The sequence below is a fragment of the Corvus moneduloides genome, chromosome 11 (assembly GCF_009650955.1).
Source record: "Corvus moneduloides isolate bCorMon1 chromosome 11, bCorMon1.pri, whole genome shotgun sequence".
NCBI lineage: Eukaryota > Metazoa > Chordata > Aves > Passeriformes > Corvidae > Corvus > Corvus moneduloides.
The window spans coordinates 2,696,342-2,711,864 of NC_045486.1; the positions used below are offsets into that span (position 1 = coordinate 2,696,342).

The following is a 15,523-nucleotide window of genomic DNA, read 5'->3' on the forward strand; positions in this document are numbered from 1 at the left end:
TTATTGCCTGACTCTGAGAGTCTCAGCTGGGAAGAGCAACTTTAGCTGTCCATGAGTTTGAACCACAGCTCCAGCCTCACTCTGAGGAGAAAAATCTCTCCCTTAACTCCAATATAAACATTTCAGGCCACTTTTCAATGTCTGGGTGACATCCAGTCACGAAAAGCACGGGAGAGTCTCCAAGGCCAGCTTGGGAGGCTCCTACCGTCGTTCCTGAGGACGAGGGGCGTGGGGGGCCCCAGCACCCTGCTGTTGGTCACGGTGTTGGTCACCACGCAGGTGTAGTTGCCCACGTCCGAGGTCTCCACCTTGGCGATGTAGAGATTCCCGGTTTCCTGGGACACGAAGCGCCGGCTGTCCTGGTGCACGAAGCTCGGGTACTCGTTGAAGATCCACGCGTAGCTGAGCTCTGCAAGCACAAGGGACAAGCTCTGAGCAGGGAAACTTGGGTATGTCACAGCCCACGGAAGGAGCGCCACGGCCGCTGATGCTATTTCAGGTTTTACCTTTTTTTTCTTTTATATATTGTCCGTATTCTTTACACAAGTATTTGTAACTTTGTAGCCTTTTATTGCAGCTTAGCTTCAACATTTCCCTAGGCAGGAAGACAAAACAAATTCCAGGATCCCTATGCTATCTTGGTTCTCCTTAGAAACCAAGGCTGAAAGCAGCTTTGTGAGACATATTTTTGTAAGCAGGGCCTGGATCTCATCTGGGGGGCAACTCCACGGGCAGGTTTCTAACTGGGGGGTTCTTGTCAGATGTGCTAATTTGCAGAATCTATGAAAATTGTGCACGTGTCACGTGTGGGGGGTGGTGTTGGAGTGAAAGCTCCTCTGGACTCAGCCCCAAAGGGAAGCCAAAGCACAGGGGTTGAATTAAAACCTTTGGACAAGCTGAGATACGTGAAGCCACACCAAAGTGAAATAGAAATACAGATTTTTTAACTTTTAGTAGAAATATATGCTAAGTGCCTTAAACATTGAAAAGCTACAGCAGAGACCTTAAACACAGTTCTTACTGCAGCAGAATTTTCACAGAATTTCTTTACTTTAGACAAAATCTAGCTAGAATTACACTGTTCACATTTTTTAGAAGGAGTGTTCACATAAACAATAAGAACTGAGAGAAACTGTAATGCAAATCTGTGCAATACCTATGTAACACTTGTGTAAGGCTTTTAAGCTGTTAGAATTAGACCAGGATAGGTTAAGAAAAGAAGAGCTAGAATCGTGTGTTAATCCTATTGGTCAATTAACAAATATAATCCACACTTCTGTAAGAAAAGATACAGGGCATATAGAGCATATAGAAGAAGAAGAAGCTGTTTTGCCTGTTGCTGTTGCTGCTTGCCTTTATCATGTAAGCCCCTTGAACTCTGCCTTCAAGAAAGCTGTGAGACTATGAAATAAAGAACTTAGCAGGACAGCAGCCTCCTCTGCTCCGTTACCCTGGTCCGAGAAGGAAGGGTACCCTGTCAAAAGCTCAACAGGGCGTCCTTGGCGTTTCCCACCTGACGGCTTCGTGCACCTGAGGATCCTTGCATAAAGGTACCCCTTTTATCACCCTAACTGTGTCTGGCTCATATTTTTAGGACCAGAGAACAAGGCATCACTAGCAATGCAAATTTCCAGCTGGGACGCTTCTGAGCCTGCACAGGGGTCTGATATTCCTGCTACTCCCTCAGGTTCATCCAGAATAAAACACATGTTACAGGAACCTCACCTTTTTGTCATGAACATTCCAGCCTGCTCATGGCTTTGCTTTCATCTTCCCTAATTGATTTTTTTTTCCCCTTTAAAGCCAATTGTGAGGAGGATCTGCCGAGTCGTGTTATCACCCACTGGATGCTTTATTCCTCGGGAATTTCTGAATCAGCAAAAAGCTCAACACTAAATTAAGCAGCTGTAATCTTCTCTGTGACTAATTAGACAGTGCTCTGTGTTTTATAAGGCATCCTTGGAAGTTATTTGAGCAATAAAGAAGAAGTGAGAGACGCTGCAAGCGGCTGCAGAGGCTGTGAGTGAGGTTAATGCAGTCTAACCCTATTATATCTGCCTGAGTCAAATGCCCAAGCACACTGAAAGAGCCTGAAGTGGATATGAGACCGCTGCAGTTTTCTAAGGGAACACTAATTATACCAAAAATCATATACTTATTTTAATACTCTAATGAGTTGTAGCTGTAATTGACCTCAACTGCCATTAGGTACTTTGGAAAATACATTCTGCCCTCGTGTCCCTCTGTTTACAGCCAGAAGAGGCTGAAGGCTGACTTTAGGCCTTCGTTTATTTATTTTTAACAACAGGACTTGAAAATGCCTGCTAGACTTTCAGGAAGATACGATAATTTTGTTTATGAGGGAATATCTAATCATCATATTTACACATGTGCATCTCATTAGGAGGAACCTCATGCTGATGTCAAGAGGATACTCAGAGCAAACAAGGCACCACTTCTCAGCCAGCTTATTATTTTCTGCAAGTAGTTAAGTTTGTTGGTTTTTTTTTTAAATTTACTCTCGGTGAACAATTATCTTGCTCCTCCAGAAGCAGCCGGCAACAGGCAAATAAACATCCCTGCCCTGGGATGCACAGAGGTGCTGAAATTGGAGTGACTCTTCACACACAAGGTTTCCACCAGAGCCCCCCTGAGCTCTGCAATTTTGCACTGACTGTGGAATGGTGAACTGACCACAGAACAACAGAGTGGGGAGGGAATTTCTGGATCAATCCCTGTCCCTCCCATCCTTCCCCAGGAGGTCTTGTAGGTATAATTACACCCCAGAAGCTGCAGGGTTTTGGCTCCTGCTTTTCTCTGTGAGGCAGTATTTCTTTAATTGCTAAGAACCCTCTAATTTCCAGGTTAAATATTTTCATTGCAGCCTCTAGCTCTGTGCTTGTGGGCTAATGATCCCTTTGGCTCAAGGAGTTCTCGTCTCTTTGCTGGTGAGAGCCATCGAGAGCCCTTGTGCCGGCATTTTCAAGATGGGCTTTCCAACCCTGTAATCGTTGTAGGAGCTTTTCCTTGGCTCTGCCTCCGTTAGAAAGTCGGGAATAATTCTGTCGTTGGAGCTGAGGGCCAGGTGGGAAGCCCTGGGCAAGCAGGTCACAGGAGGCTATGCAAGAGGAGGAGGTGAGATCAAAGAGGGAAACAAACGGTGATGAGCTGGGATCTCTCCGAAATGAGGAACCCAGCACAGGGCAGACTAAAGGAGACCCATTTCTAGATGGCAAAGCATCAAAACTTCCCCCAGAGCTACCTCCAAACTCTATTAATTTGGCTATATACAGCTGAGGAACACAGCAAAGGTCTGAAGGTGCAGCTCTGCCTTCCTATCAGCGTCCAGAAAGATCCAATGGCCCGAATTACACAGATTTTGATATTAGCAGTCCATGATTGCTATATAATATTTAAAACTGGGTAGTTCTCTCTCTCTCCCTCTCTCAAACACCAGGGACTAATGGAATACAGAGCCCAGGGAAGAGGGGAGCATCTGCTTGCGTAGCAGCATGTAAATAAATACTCCCTCCAACTCCCTTTGATTTTCTGAGAGATCCTGGTGCAATATTTATGGCTCTCCCAACTTGATGGATTCCTTTTGATAAGGTCTCCCTTCCTAATTGCTCTGGAAGTGACAGGCAGCAAACACCCCACAGGCAATTTGTAACTCCTGTGCAAACAGACACTTAAAACACAGCCCGGGGTGGCTCCTGCTGATGGAAACGTCTCCCAGAGTCACCAGCACGGAGCCTTTGAGCACAAGGAAGCAGCAGCAACAGGCAATTCAAGGTTTTCTAATCACACATTAGGCTCTAATTCCTTGAGGAATTTATTACAAACTTCTCCTGTCTAATTTGGGGCCCTTTTCACATAATTTTTGCCTAATTTACCACACTTTTCATTTCCCCTTTAAAGCAGATTCAAGCAGGTCTCTCAAACAGAGATATTACTCCATTTCTGACCTGTATTTGATGCTTTTAAAGGGAAGGAGGAACTCCATGAGCTGCAATCCCAGAGCAGCCACTGAACACCTGCCTGGTCATCCCCTGCACAGACCCAGAACATGCTGTAACCTTATTTTTCTTAATTTCCATTATCTACTCTCTACTGAAAGCTGCACAGAAATTCTGAATAATTATTAAAATTAGGCCTGTGGTTTGCCAAAATAACGTTCTCTGGTTGCCTGTCTTGAGCCATACACGTATTTTGTCTCTGCCTTTAAGTGGAAGAAACTCTTCCTGATTTTTTTTTTTTTTTTTTTAAGTCTCTTCCATAAAGTCAGGGCTGCCACTTAAAAAGGTCTCTATGGCTATTATGGGAAAAGCTATTAAAATATCAAGATTATGGTAGCCATAAAGCTGAGTAGAGGAATGAAATTTTGGAATTAGTATTAGCCAAAAAAAGGGGGGTCATTTATCATTTTTAATGTACAATACACTATTATTTTTTATAGGCTTTACTGAAAGTTAAAGAGATTAATCCAATCTTTAATGATTGCTATAATTCCTAGGTTATCACCTCCTCTGTCACTCTCAAGATGGACAGGTGGGAACTGATTTTCAGTGTGAAACAGAAGGTTTTCTGTAAATCATAATGCACAAAAATTAGGCTTCACTACCCATGGCAAGAGAAAAATATGAAATTAAGGAAATAATGAAATCCTCCCTTTAAACTGTCCCAAGCAACCCAAACTATGACTGAAACAAGAAATAATTTTGAGACATTTTGAAAGGAGAAGTGAAGCTCATCCCCTGTTAGAAACTATTTAAATCCAGACAGAGTGACCACACCTCTGAGTGTTTGGTTGGCCCTTCCCTGGATCATGCACTTCTGCAAAATTACGGCTGTTTTAAAATTTTTTTTCAAAATTCAGTTACTTTTTGCAGAATGGGAAGTGCTGAAGCTTTCCTGTTTTACTCCCTGCCATTCCCAGACGGAGCCAACAGCACAGTGAAGGTTTTCCTGGAGAGAAGCTGTTCCCTCAACTATGGCAGTGCAGGTGATGGTCGGGAGGAACTGCATTTAACACTTTGCTTTTAGGTGCTTTAGCACAGACAAATTTCTTGGCTCTGGGTGTGTTCCTGGCTGGCTGGGAAGTGCCAAACATTCCCACCTGCTCTTTGTTTTAATATCCAAATGCTGTAATACCATTTCGTTGTACAACCCCCCAGCCATACCCACAGTTGCTGTATAAACTTCATGGAAAGCTGATTTTTGGTGGATAATCCACAGACTTCTCTTTTTTTTTTTTTTTTTTTGCTCTGATTGCTTCCATTCCTTGGTGTTCCAATTTCTCTTTAGAGCCTCTAACAGAGTGTTTTGAAGGTTACAGCAAATTTGGGTAAAAGCTTAACTGATTATCTGATGAGTCCCGTGAACTCGTTCAGTATTCTCAACTTGTTTATTAAAATCTGCCAAAATCTGCTTGTAGGGGATGTTCATAAATGAAATTTCCTAATTCCAGGTGTCACTGCAGTTTGATTGAGCAATCAGCACCCATAACCCCGTGAATCTCAAAATGTGAGCAGGAAAGGAGGCTCTGAGTGCCACAACACCCTGCCAGAGTGTCCTGGGGAAAAGGGGATTATTTGGGAAAGACAAATCCCTGGCACAACACTCCGTGTTCATGGCCCTACCCAACCCTCTGAGGCTCCTCTCCACACATACCAGTTCTCTGCAATTCCTGAAGTTTTTTACCATTTTTCTCCTTCACAGTTTTATTTTAATGTTAAAGCTACATGAGTTATGAACCACACCTTTTTTTTTGGGCCTACAGACCATTCCACTGCCCTGCCAGCACGCTGCATCCATTTTTTATCTTCCAGTTTTAAATAATTGCAGAGCAATTTAAGGAAATCAACCTGGCCAAAAGCATCACCTGGTAATTCTCCCTTCGAGTCTGAGCTCTACTACACACCACAGCTCTGGGCCTCAAATGCAGGTTTTAATAAAAGGAATGATAAATAATGAACAAGATTAATCTGAGGTTAATAAAACACGTCTGGATGAACCCTCAGCTACGCCAAATCTGAGGACACAGTTACTCAGCAGCCAGGCAACAGGGCAATGTGCTGTCAGAACTTTATAAGAATGAGAAAAACACACAAATTACCCAATTTCTCTGTTGGACTCATTCCCACAGCAGTTTTCAGTGCTGTGTTTGCCTCCCAGCCCTTCTTCCGCCCAGTATGTAGAGCTTCAGATGTGGGTAATTAAAAGGCCTTCATTACCTGAAGCCTAATCAATAATGCCCTGTACCAGCTGCATCTCCAGCTCGTGCATCTCTAAACCAGTGAAATATCTGCTGGCTGAACACAGCTGACTTGGCTTATCTCTCCCCAGCAGCCTGCAGCCCCAGTCGATGGCAGGGGAGCACTAAGGAGGATCCCACTGTGCCATGGGGCAGCCTGAGCCTGAAGGGAGGAAAATCCACAGCAATCTGCATCTGTGCTGAAGGGAAAACGTCGGGAGGTGGAGTCCTGCACTGGGGCGTTTACTCCAGCTAAATACCAAAAGTATTTCAACAGCATCTGATGGGCACAGACACCCTCCCATCAAGCACAGCCCAGCAGGTTTGGGGAGAAACTCGATGGGTTTTTGTCTGAAAAACTTTAAAACTTGTCTTACAGAAATTTACAGCTCAGCCTGGTCTTGCCTGGAAAGAAAACCCACCCACCAACCCAACCCGTGTCTATCCTAAGGGCTTCTGAGCCTTCCTGAAGCAGGTTTGGTGTTTCCTGGCAATGGAGAACCTCGCCCAGGATCGGATTTGACGCCACTTTCCAGCACTTCTCGTTTAAACGGAAGCTTTAGGAGCCAGGCTCACCACAGCAGCGATCAGCTGGGTGATTCCCTCTCTCTGTTTCTTAGTTCGTTCCAATGAGGAAATTCTGGTAATAAAAAAAGGAATAATAGCTTGATACAGTCCACAGAGTGGCATCAACATCTTCCCAAAGAAACTCATCTTCACTTGACAGCCAGAGACAAAGCCCCCCTGGGACAGGGACTGGCAGCAGCAAATGGAAACAGGAGAGATCAGCCAGCGAAAAAGATAAAAGGAGGCTGGGCTGAAGCTGCTAATTACTTACAAGCAATCATCAAAAGAGAGTAAAAACACAGGAAGCTGGGCACGAGCACAACTGATGCCTACCCTGAATTTAAATTCTGCTCCTTATTTGTGCTGTGAGAGATTCAGTGGCTGCTGATATTCTCCAGGCTTGTGTTACATAAAGTGCTACACACATCACCTGAAGGAATGACTCACAGATTTAATCCATCAGTTTGTTTTCTGTTTAAAGTCACAGGGAGTTAGCCTAAAAATCCTTTTTTGTGTGTGCACTTGCTTCAGAAAAGCTAAAGGTCCCTGGGCTTGTTTCAAAACATATTTCAATGTGACCTAGCTAATCCTTTAATACCAGCTTTCACTACCTTTGATCAGCCTCTTACTGTAGCTGTAGGAGATTAGATCAAACCTCTAACAAAAAAAAAAGTAAAAGTTGGTTGTGGAGAATTTTCTTACTGCAATGAATTAAAATTATGAACAACTCCAAGGCTGAAATATCTGCCCAAACAGCCTGAGGGAGGCACAGCCTGGAGGGCACTTGTCTGTAGTACACAGGAAATAAACATTCTCTTCACATATTTGATAGATAAACAGTGTTCAGATAAAATGCTTTGGTATCTACTAGCTGAAAACATCATCATGGTTGCACATTTATCATATCATTTAAACACATCGTGGCTGCACATTTATTATATTTAAACACATCATGGTTGCATTTTTAGGCACTTCACATGCATGAGGTAACAGAAAATGCCCAAACCAATATCCCCACTGATTTTTCAACAGCAAAGCATCAGCCCCATAGGAATGAGGGCTCCCACAGCCAGGACTATTGACTTGAACAAAGCAGAGTGTGCACCCAGGGATGTGGAACCCCAAATCTGATACATCAGTGCTGTGCTTGTGCCAACTATGCATGTTCTGCATCCTTGGCTGCTGCCAAGGGCTTTGCGGAGGCCAGCAGAGCTGGATTTGGAGGGAAAGGGTTAGCAGAGCCTGAGAGCAGGACTCTGATCTCTGATTTATTTCATAAAGACATCACAAGGTGCTACAACTCTCGATAAATGCCATTGACTGGGTTCTGTCAGACGACAGATCTCACTCATCTTTAGCCAAGCCCTGCTGGCTCTACCCCCTCTCAATCCCATTTCAATCTTCATTTAGTGCTGACTGCAACCAAACAGGGAATAAACCACACGACTGGCTCGCAGATGATTTCTTTTTAAAGATGTCACGAGCTGTCACTGATAAATAAAAAATCCATTAACGTCATGTTCCTGATATTTCGCTGTTTCCAAGGTCTTCAATGGAGGGCTGAGCCTCTTCCCTCCCAGTTACAGACCCCAGACCTCCTCCTGTGTCCATGACACCACCGTGGGGCACAAACAAGGAATGCTGGGGGGCTGACTCTGCAGGTGACAGGTGACACGTGCCAGCTGAAAATCTGCTCTAAACTCCCGTGGCCAGTATCTGTTCTTGACTTTGCCCCTATTTTTGCACCTCAAAATTCATCCCAGAAATGAGGCAGATCACATTTGCCGACTCAGGTGCTTAAATTAGCATAAATCTGTAATGAGCCTGGCATTTGTGCTGTTGGAAATATTTGTAATTTCATAAATCTCTCAATTAAGTGAGCGCTGCATGTTCCCTGTGCTGTCAGAAATATCAAGCCAAAGCACTCCCAAATTAGAAGAGAATTTATCCTTATCCCTTATCCTCAAATATGTTGATAAACTTGTGCACAAACTGAATCAGCAGTTTTAGAGAAAGGATTATGTCAGATTAATTTTAATCTAATCCATTTCTATCTCCTGAGAAGCTTTTTACTTCTTGCTTTCAATAATTTAAATGGTGACTGTGGCAGAGCATAAAAAATAAATGATGGGAGATGCACTTTAAATGGAAGTTACCATTCTCAATCACTTTTTATTTAAATGAGGGTTTCATATGCCTGATTTTAGGTTTAATGAAGCCCATTTTTGCTGAACTGTAATAATCTCCATCACATGGAGCCAGACACAGACGAATTACAGAAACCCAGTGTGTGACTCACCTACTCCTTGTGATGCTGCTGTGGAAAGAGACACCTGGAGTGAATTTTGGGCTGAATTTTGAGGGAATTTTTTGGCAGAAATGCTGCCAGGCTGCTCAGATCCAGCTTTCAGGAGCAGGGAGCCTGCCTTGGAGATACACTGCAGGAACTGGAAGCTTTGGGAAGTTGTTTTCTGGATCTTGGCCTGAGATAAATCTCTCAGAGGTTTTTGGGCTCAGCTGTTCGTGCTCTGGAAAACACTTTTAGGGTGTTGACACTTTGCACCTGGGAATTCTCTGCTGTTAGGGGACACTGAGTGGCAATCACTATTAAGAGGAAAAACTGGTAAGAGATTCAGGTAGTTTTTGATGCTGCACCCTTTGCTCTCCTCACGGTCTCCATCTCCCACACATCTCCAGCACTCACCCTTCATCCTCCTCCTGGGAATATCTAGGAAATCCTGCTGGCATTTTACATGTTCCCATTCCAGGAAAGACACCTGCGAGCTGTGGAGCCCCAGCTCATGGGAACACCACCTTGCTGGGGCATTTTCCTGCTTGTTTGGGAACTGAGCCTCCCCTCTGTCCTTCCCTGCATGCTGCAGGCAGAACCATCCATGGACAACAAGGTCCAAGGACAACTCCTGCCCCGCAGTCCAGGGGGGTCTGCAGCACCTCCTGATGCTCCAGGTCTGCCACCACCGACCCAACACCACAGTCAAATACACCAAATCCATCACTGACTGTCCCTAATGGAAAAGTATTTCCCTGCCTCTTTGTTCTTTGCTTTTCCCAGCCCCACGGGAGAGTTTACCTGCTCATATTTTCCCTCCAGCCTTGGCAGTGACCCGTGGCAGGCTGCTCAGTGACCCTGTAGCATTCTGACAAATAGTTGAACCAACTTCCAACCAGCTTAGCAGATTTTTTGCTTGGTTTCCCGGAGAAATGGAACTTTTACAACCACGGTGCCCACCCATGTGTGTGAGACTCCTCTCTAAATTAGCTTCTCACTAATTGGAACCAAATCTGACCAAGCAGCAAAGGCCTCCAAAGACATTAAGACAGGAGAGAAAGAGGAGAAACCATCAGTCGCTTAATAAGGAGTAACAGGGGTAGCTCAGCCCTTTGACAACCTGCCTGGCAAGGGGGAGCTGCCCCATCCTGGGAATACAGGTTCTGTAAAATCCACATTTCTCAAAAGCTCTGGGCATCCCACACTGAAAGAAACAGGAGAATAAAGGCTGAATATTAAGGTTACTGTAGTGGAGTGAGGCCACGAAACGCTCCAGGATTCCTGCTATGCCCCACTCGCTGATCCTGTCATGGTATAAAAATCCTGATAATTGCCTTTTTCCTCCTGCACCGGTCTGGTTTTTCCCAGGTTTGCTCCCCTTCCTCCTTGCACTGTGTGGTGGGGGCTGTACAAACACGAGGGAACACCAGACACAATTTGTGGGACGGATTATTTACAAGACAAACCCCTCAAACCTTTCATCCCACTGGAGGCCATCAGCCACCCTGAAAGCCAAAACATTCTCACAGTTCCCAGCCCTTGAAGTGTCCATCATCCCTTTAAAAAAATAATAATAAAAGGGGTGAAAAAGTGAGCGGACAAGTGAGCAGCACTAATGATTTCTGTGCCCAGAAGTGGTTTCAGCAGCACTGTAATCAGTAAAGTGCTTTCTGCAAACATGTCTGGTGTCCACACTTCACTACAGCATGAAAGGCTGAGATTGAGATGGAATCAGAATTGCCATCTCCTCTGTCAAATGCTAAAATTTAGTTAGTTCTACTTGATTAAGCTGTGCAACAAAACTAAAAGTTCTCCTGGATAGCAGCAGGGAAAAAAAGGCAGGAAAGAATGAGAAAACCTGAATGCATCCAATCTGTGAAAAGATGGGGGAATTATTCTCTGTCAACATCTCAGCTCACAGCCATGGATGTGTTCCCATCCATGGCTGTGCTTCCATCAGGAGCGATGGCATCAGATAGGAAAGAATTATGGGAACAACTGAGCTTTAATGAATCTCCTCCTCTTTGGGAAGATGGAATTTTCCAAGCATGTTGAGAATATGGGCACAACAGAGAGAGAAAACTGATTTTCCTTGAAATCCTGCCTTTGTTCACTCAAGGGGACACAGCTCCCAGACACCCAGGAAGGTAAGAAAGGAGCAGAGGGACAAGGAGTCTGAGGAACTGAGGTTCAGGGAGAGAACTCATGGAGGGGAGGTTCAGTTCCAGGGTCAGCAGGAACTTTGAGGCCCTCAGCAAATGGCAGAAGACAAATCCTGTAGGAACACCAGTGAGTTCCCATCTGCCCAGCTGAGCACTTTGTGATCTAAAAAAAAGCCCTCAGCTGGTTTATTTCTTGCCCAGATGATTGAGATAGATTAGGAGTGAGAATAAATGTGCTGCAGCTGTGGTGAGGGGTGGAACAGCGAAGCCCAGAGAGGTCTCGGAACAGGACACACCTCCAGGGAATGCAACGGGAACACGGAATTCAAATAATCAAGTAATTGAGAGATCATTTTCACCAGCCCTCTGTGTACATTCAGCATTTCTCACAGCACTTGCAGAGCTCCATCTCCACAGGCTTTTCCCACGAGGGCTGGAAGGCAAATGTCATGAGAACATGGTTATAGATCTTTCTAAAGATGAACCATGAGAAACTTGCAGGAAGGGGGGTGAGAGAAATCCTAAACACAAGTTCATTTATCTTCCCAAAGAAGGGAGGGGAAGGATTTGCAGGCCCCTTTGTTCTGCATGAGGATGGGTGTGCTACCAGCCTGTCAAGTAGAAAATACTTTCCAGGACTGTATTTTTTTAGGCTCTAGACTCACAACGAAGTGCCAGGGATGTTAGAAGGAATTGGAAAACTGTAGTTGTTAAAGCATTAACTAACCCTGCCCTGACTATCAAATAAATCTAACAAAAGTGGCAGCTAAAGGACTCAGCTCCCACAAACTTAAGTGAAAAGAACTATTTGGCACAAAAGAATATTTTATCTTAAAATTTGGAGATAAAAGGACAGCAACCTCCAAATACTTCCCAGACATATCCCTGTTAGAACCCAACTTCAATTCAGAGCCCTGAGAAACACAAGCGAGTGTTTGCTTTGGATTTTGGAGCTTTTTGTTTGTTTGTTTCAATTAAGTTTATCTCAACAAGAAATGTATCTTGCCAAATTTGATTAACAGCACCGAAAAAAGCAAACAAGGAAAGGTAACTTTGTTTCCCCCTGCAAAGCTCCTCAGAAGGAAAACATTTCCACCAGGAGCTTAACTGGAACACTGCTGTACACTTTGAAATGCTTTGTGGTTTCTAAACGGCTTAAAAATGCAACAGAACGAAAAACAAAGCCTGTTTTAGTGATATTTTTCCTGTTTTGGCTTGAAATGCTCCAGATGGTCAAGGGAAGAGATTCTTCCCCTGTACTCTGGTCTTGGTGACAACCTACCAGGAGGACTGCCCGAGGGCAGGGTTAGATGGGATATTGGGAAATAAACCTTCCCTGGGAGGGTGGGCAGGCCCTGGCACAGGGTGCCCAGAGCAGCTGGGGCTGCCCCTGGATCCCTGGCAGTGTCCCAGGCCAGGCTGGACATTGGGGCTTGGAGCAGCCTGGGACAGTGGGAGGTGTCCCTGCCCATGGCAGGGGTGGCACTGGATGGGCTTTAAGGTCCCTTCCCATTCAAACCATTCTGTGACTCAATGGTTAATCTCACAGGGCTTTGGAAATATAAAGCAGGAGAGCTTTGTTTTCTGGTATCCAAATTTTAGAGCTCACCCTAAGACAGGCTGAGGTACCTTATTAAATCTCAACACAAAAGTCACAGAAACTCTTTGATGTCCCTCCCATGTCCAAACCCATTTCTGTGGCTCCATCACTGGGGAGTGCCCAGTTCCTGCAGTGGCCATGATGAGGCCCCTGGTGTTCTGCACCAACACCAAAGCCACATTTGAGCTACACACAGACTTTTAGGATTTTTGACTGTTTCCTCTTGTCCACTCAAACACCTACAGCTGCTCCTCGTGCTGCTACACAGGCCCCAGTGCCATGTTCCCAGAGCAATGTTTACTCCTGAATGATTTCTTCTGGGGAGTATCAGGGTGGAATGGTTGACACATGACCATCGTTGGGCTTTTGATTAAACAAGCTGCAGAAATAATGAGGGAACACCCTTCACACGCAGGGTAATTATCTCAGAAAAATCCTAACAACCCAGGCAGGTTTCTACCAGTCTGTTAGAACAAATGGAGAAGGCAAAAAAAAAAGAAGGGAAAAGAACTGGAACTTCTAACAGACAAAGGGGTCATCCATACGGCAGGACTGGCCTCGGGGGTTTGGCAATGTGCTGCTTCAAGCGCAGAAAACGCGACAGAAGCAAATGTTTGATTTGCATTCACTCCTCTTTCCAGCCCATTCACTTCCCGAGCTGCAGATGAACGTTTATTTTCCAAATCTCCAGCACTCAGCATGCACTTCATCAGAGGAGGCCATCACATCATTATGCTGCTTAACAAAATGTGCCAGCACAAGGCAGTGACCTGACAAACAGCGGCTCCCCGCCGCCGCCGCGCCGCACACGCATTCCATTTCCATTTGGGGTCTGGGGGGGAGCTGAGATCCATGTGCTTCATTTCCAGCTCATTTCAAACCAAAAATGGGGACAATGCACGGCAATGCCCAGATTGTTCTGTGCGAGCTGTACACAGCCCATTTGTTGATGCTGAAAAGACTTGTTCATCATTTGGACTCATTTTCAGGATGAATTTCCTGTAATGTTTGAACAGTAGGAAGCTCTTTATTGGGCATCATTTAGAAGAAAAAATAAAAAGAAAGCCTCAAAAACTAATGTGTGTAGGCCAACATAACTTTGCTTTTAGCTGACAGCTCCTCAAAAATGGACATTTCCAAGTGGCAAAGTATCGGAGTGAACTACAGCTGAAAGGTTAATGGTCTGGACGCCGATCAGCATCTTTTTAATAAAGCCACAATTTTTAAGCCCAAGACAACCAGGGACAATGGCTGACAGGAAATAATTCCCTTCTAATTTACTATTTTTCTTTTCCCAAATCTCCACACCTGGCCAGGATGGTTTTTTTCAGGCTTCTGCTATTCCAGTGAATACCCTCATCACCAGAGCAACAGCAATTCTCAGATTGAATAGTTTTGCTTTCTTAAATTATATTTTTTCAGATTTCATTTTCAATGAAATACAAGGCTAAAGTAAAAATGAAATAATATGAAAGTGCATTTTTTCCCACAGTTAGCCCTGTATTTCAGCACTGGTCATTAATGACATCAGGCACTTTTTGCAAAGATGATGAAGTTGGGTTCGCTGCCCTAATCAGATTCTAAAATAAGTAATTGCATTTTCTCCTCTTAATGCCGCTCGCACTTTCCATGAGCTGGATTATTTTTCACTGCTAAGCTGAACAGTTTTTTCCTGTCGCACCTCAACGTTAAACACTTGCAATGTTACACTGGGGCACTGGAAGGAGCTGATCTCTACAGCTCTGCTTTGCCAACACTGCCGGGGCCCTGGGGACGGGGCTGCCCACGGAACACGGCGGCTTCCGATGAGCAGCAGCTTCCCACTGACACCTGATATTCCTCCTGAACCTCCCTCTGCCCAGGGCTGAGCAGGAGAAGGCTCCGGGACTGTGCAGTGGCTGCTACAGAGCCAAGAGCTTCGATCACAGCAGGACATGCGCAGTTGGCTTATGGAAACACAACGATTACCAAGAAACATCAATTTGCAGTTGTGACTTTTAAAACTCATCTTATTTCTAACTTTGGGAGGAAGGAAAAGTAAAAGAAAATGTTGCCACAGAGCAGATGAATTCCTGCAGAACAAGTGGTCTGAATTAACCTGTTTTGAGTTGCCTGTGAATACTTTCTGTGCAAGCCAGCAACCAACAAGCTCAGTAACGCCAGCCCAGCTCGGTTACAGAGCTGTGATAGTGTCAGGTTAGCCTAGCTGTGGCTCTGGCTACAATGAAGAGAATTTTCAGGCTGCAACAGAGCAGGTGATGGATGGTGGTCATAGGGGAAGTCATCTCCCATCACCCAAATGACTGAGGGAAATCGTTACCCTCCGGGCACCAGGAATGTTCTCGCTTCCCCATCAGCACACAAGGCTCTGTCCCTCTTACTGAACCCATGCTGGAAATAACACCAGCACCTTCTGGGAATGCAGTTTTTTGTACCACCAGTAAATAAACCCAGACCAAACCTTCCTCCTGGAGCACCTGAACAACCATTGCCTTCTCTCTGCTCACTGCCCCCACCAGCTGCCCCATCTCCACACACGGTGCTCACCCTGCAAGGATTTCTTATGGCAAAACAGGAACCTCTCAGCCACTGCAGAGCAGGGCTGTGCTGAGGAGACAAATGTGCACAATTCCTGCAATCCCTGTGTCCCT

At 45.0% G+C, this 15,523-nt stretch overlaps 1 protein-coding gene across 3 annotated transcripts in view; it reads right to left on the reverse strand.

Annotated features, from left to right (window-relative positions):
• Window positions 1-15,523, reverse strand: part of CNTN4 (contactin 4) — a 270,420-nt gene that overhangs the window by 65,137 nt on the left and 189,760 nt on the right. For all 3 annotated transcript variants that reach the window (XM_032120664.1, XM_032120665.1, XM_032120663.1), the window contains one exon: window positions 206-409. In XM_032120664.1, coding sequence (XP_031976555.1) covers window positions 206-409 — 204 coding nt within the window. The remainder of the gene's footprint in view (window positions 1-205; window positions 410-15,523) is intronic.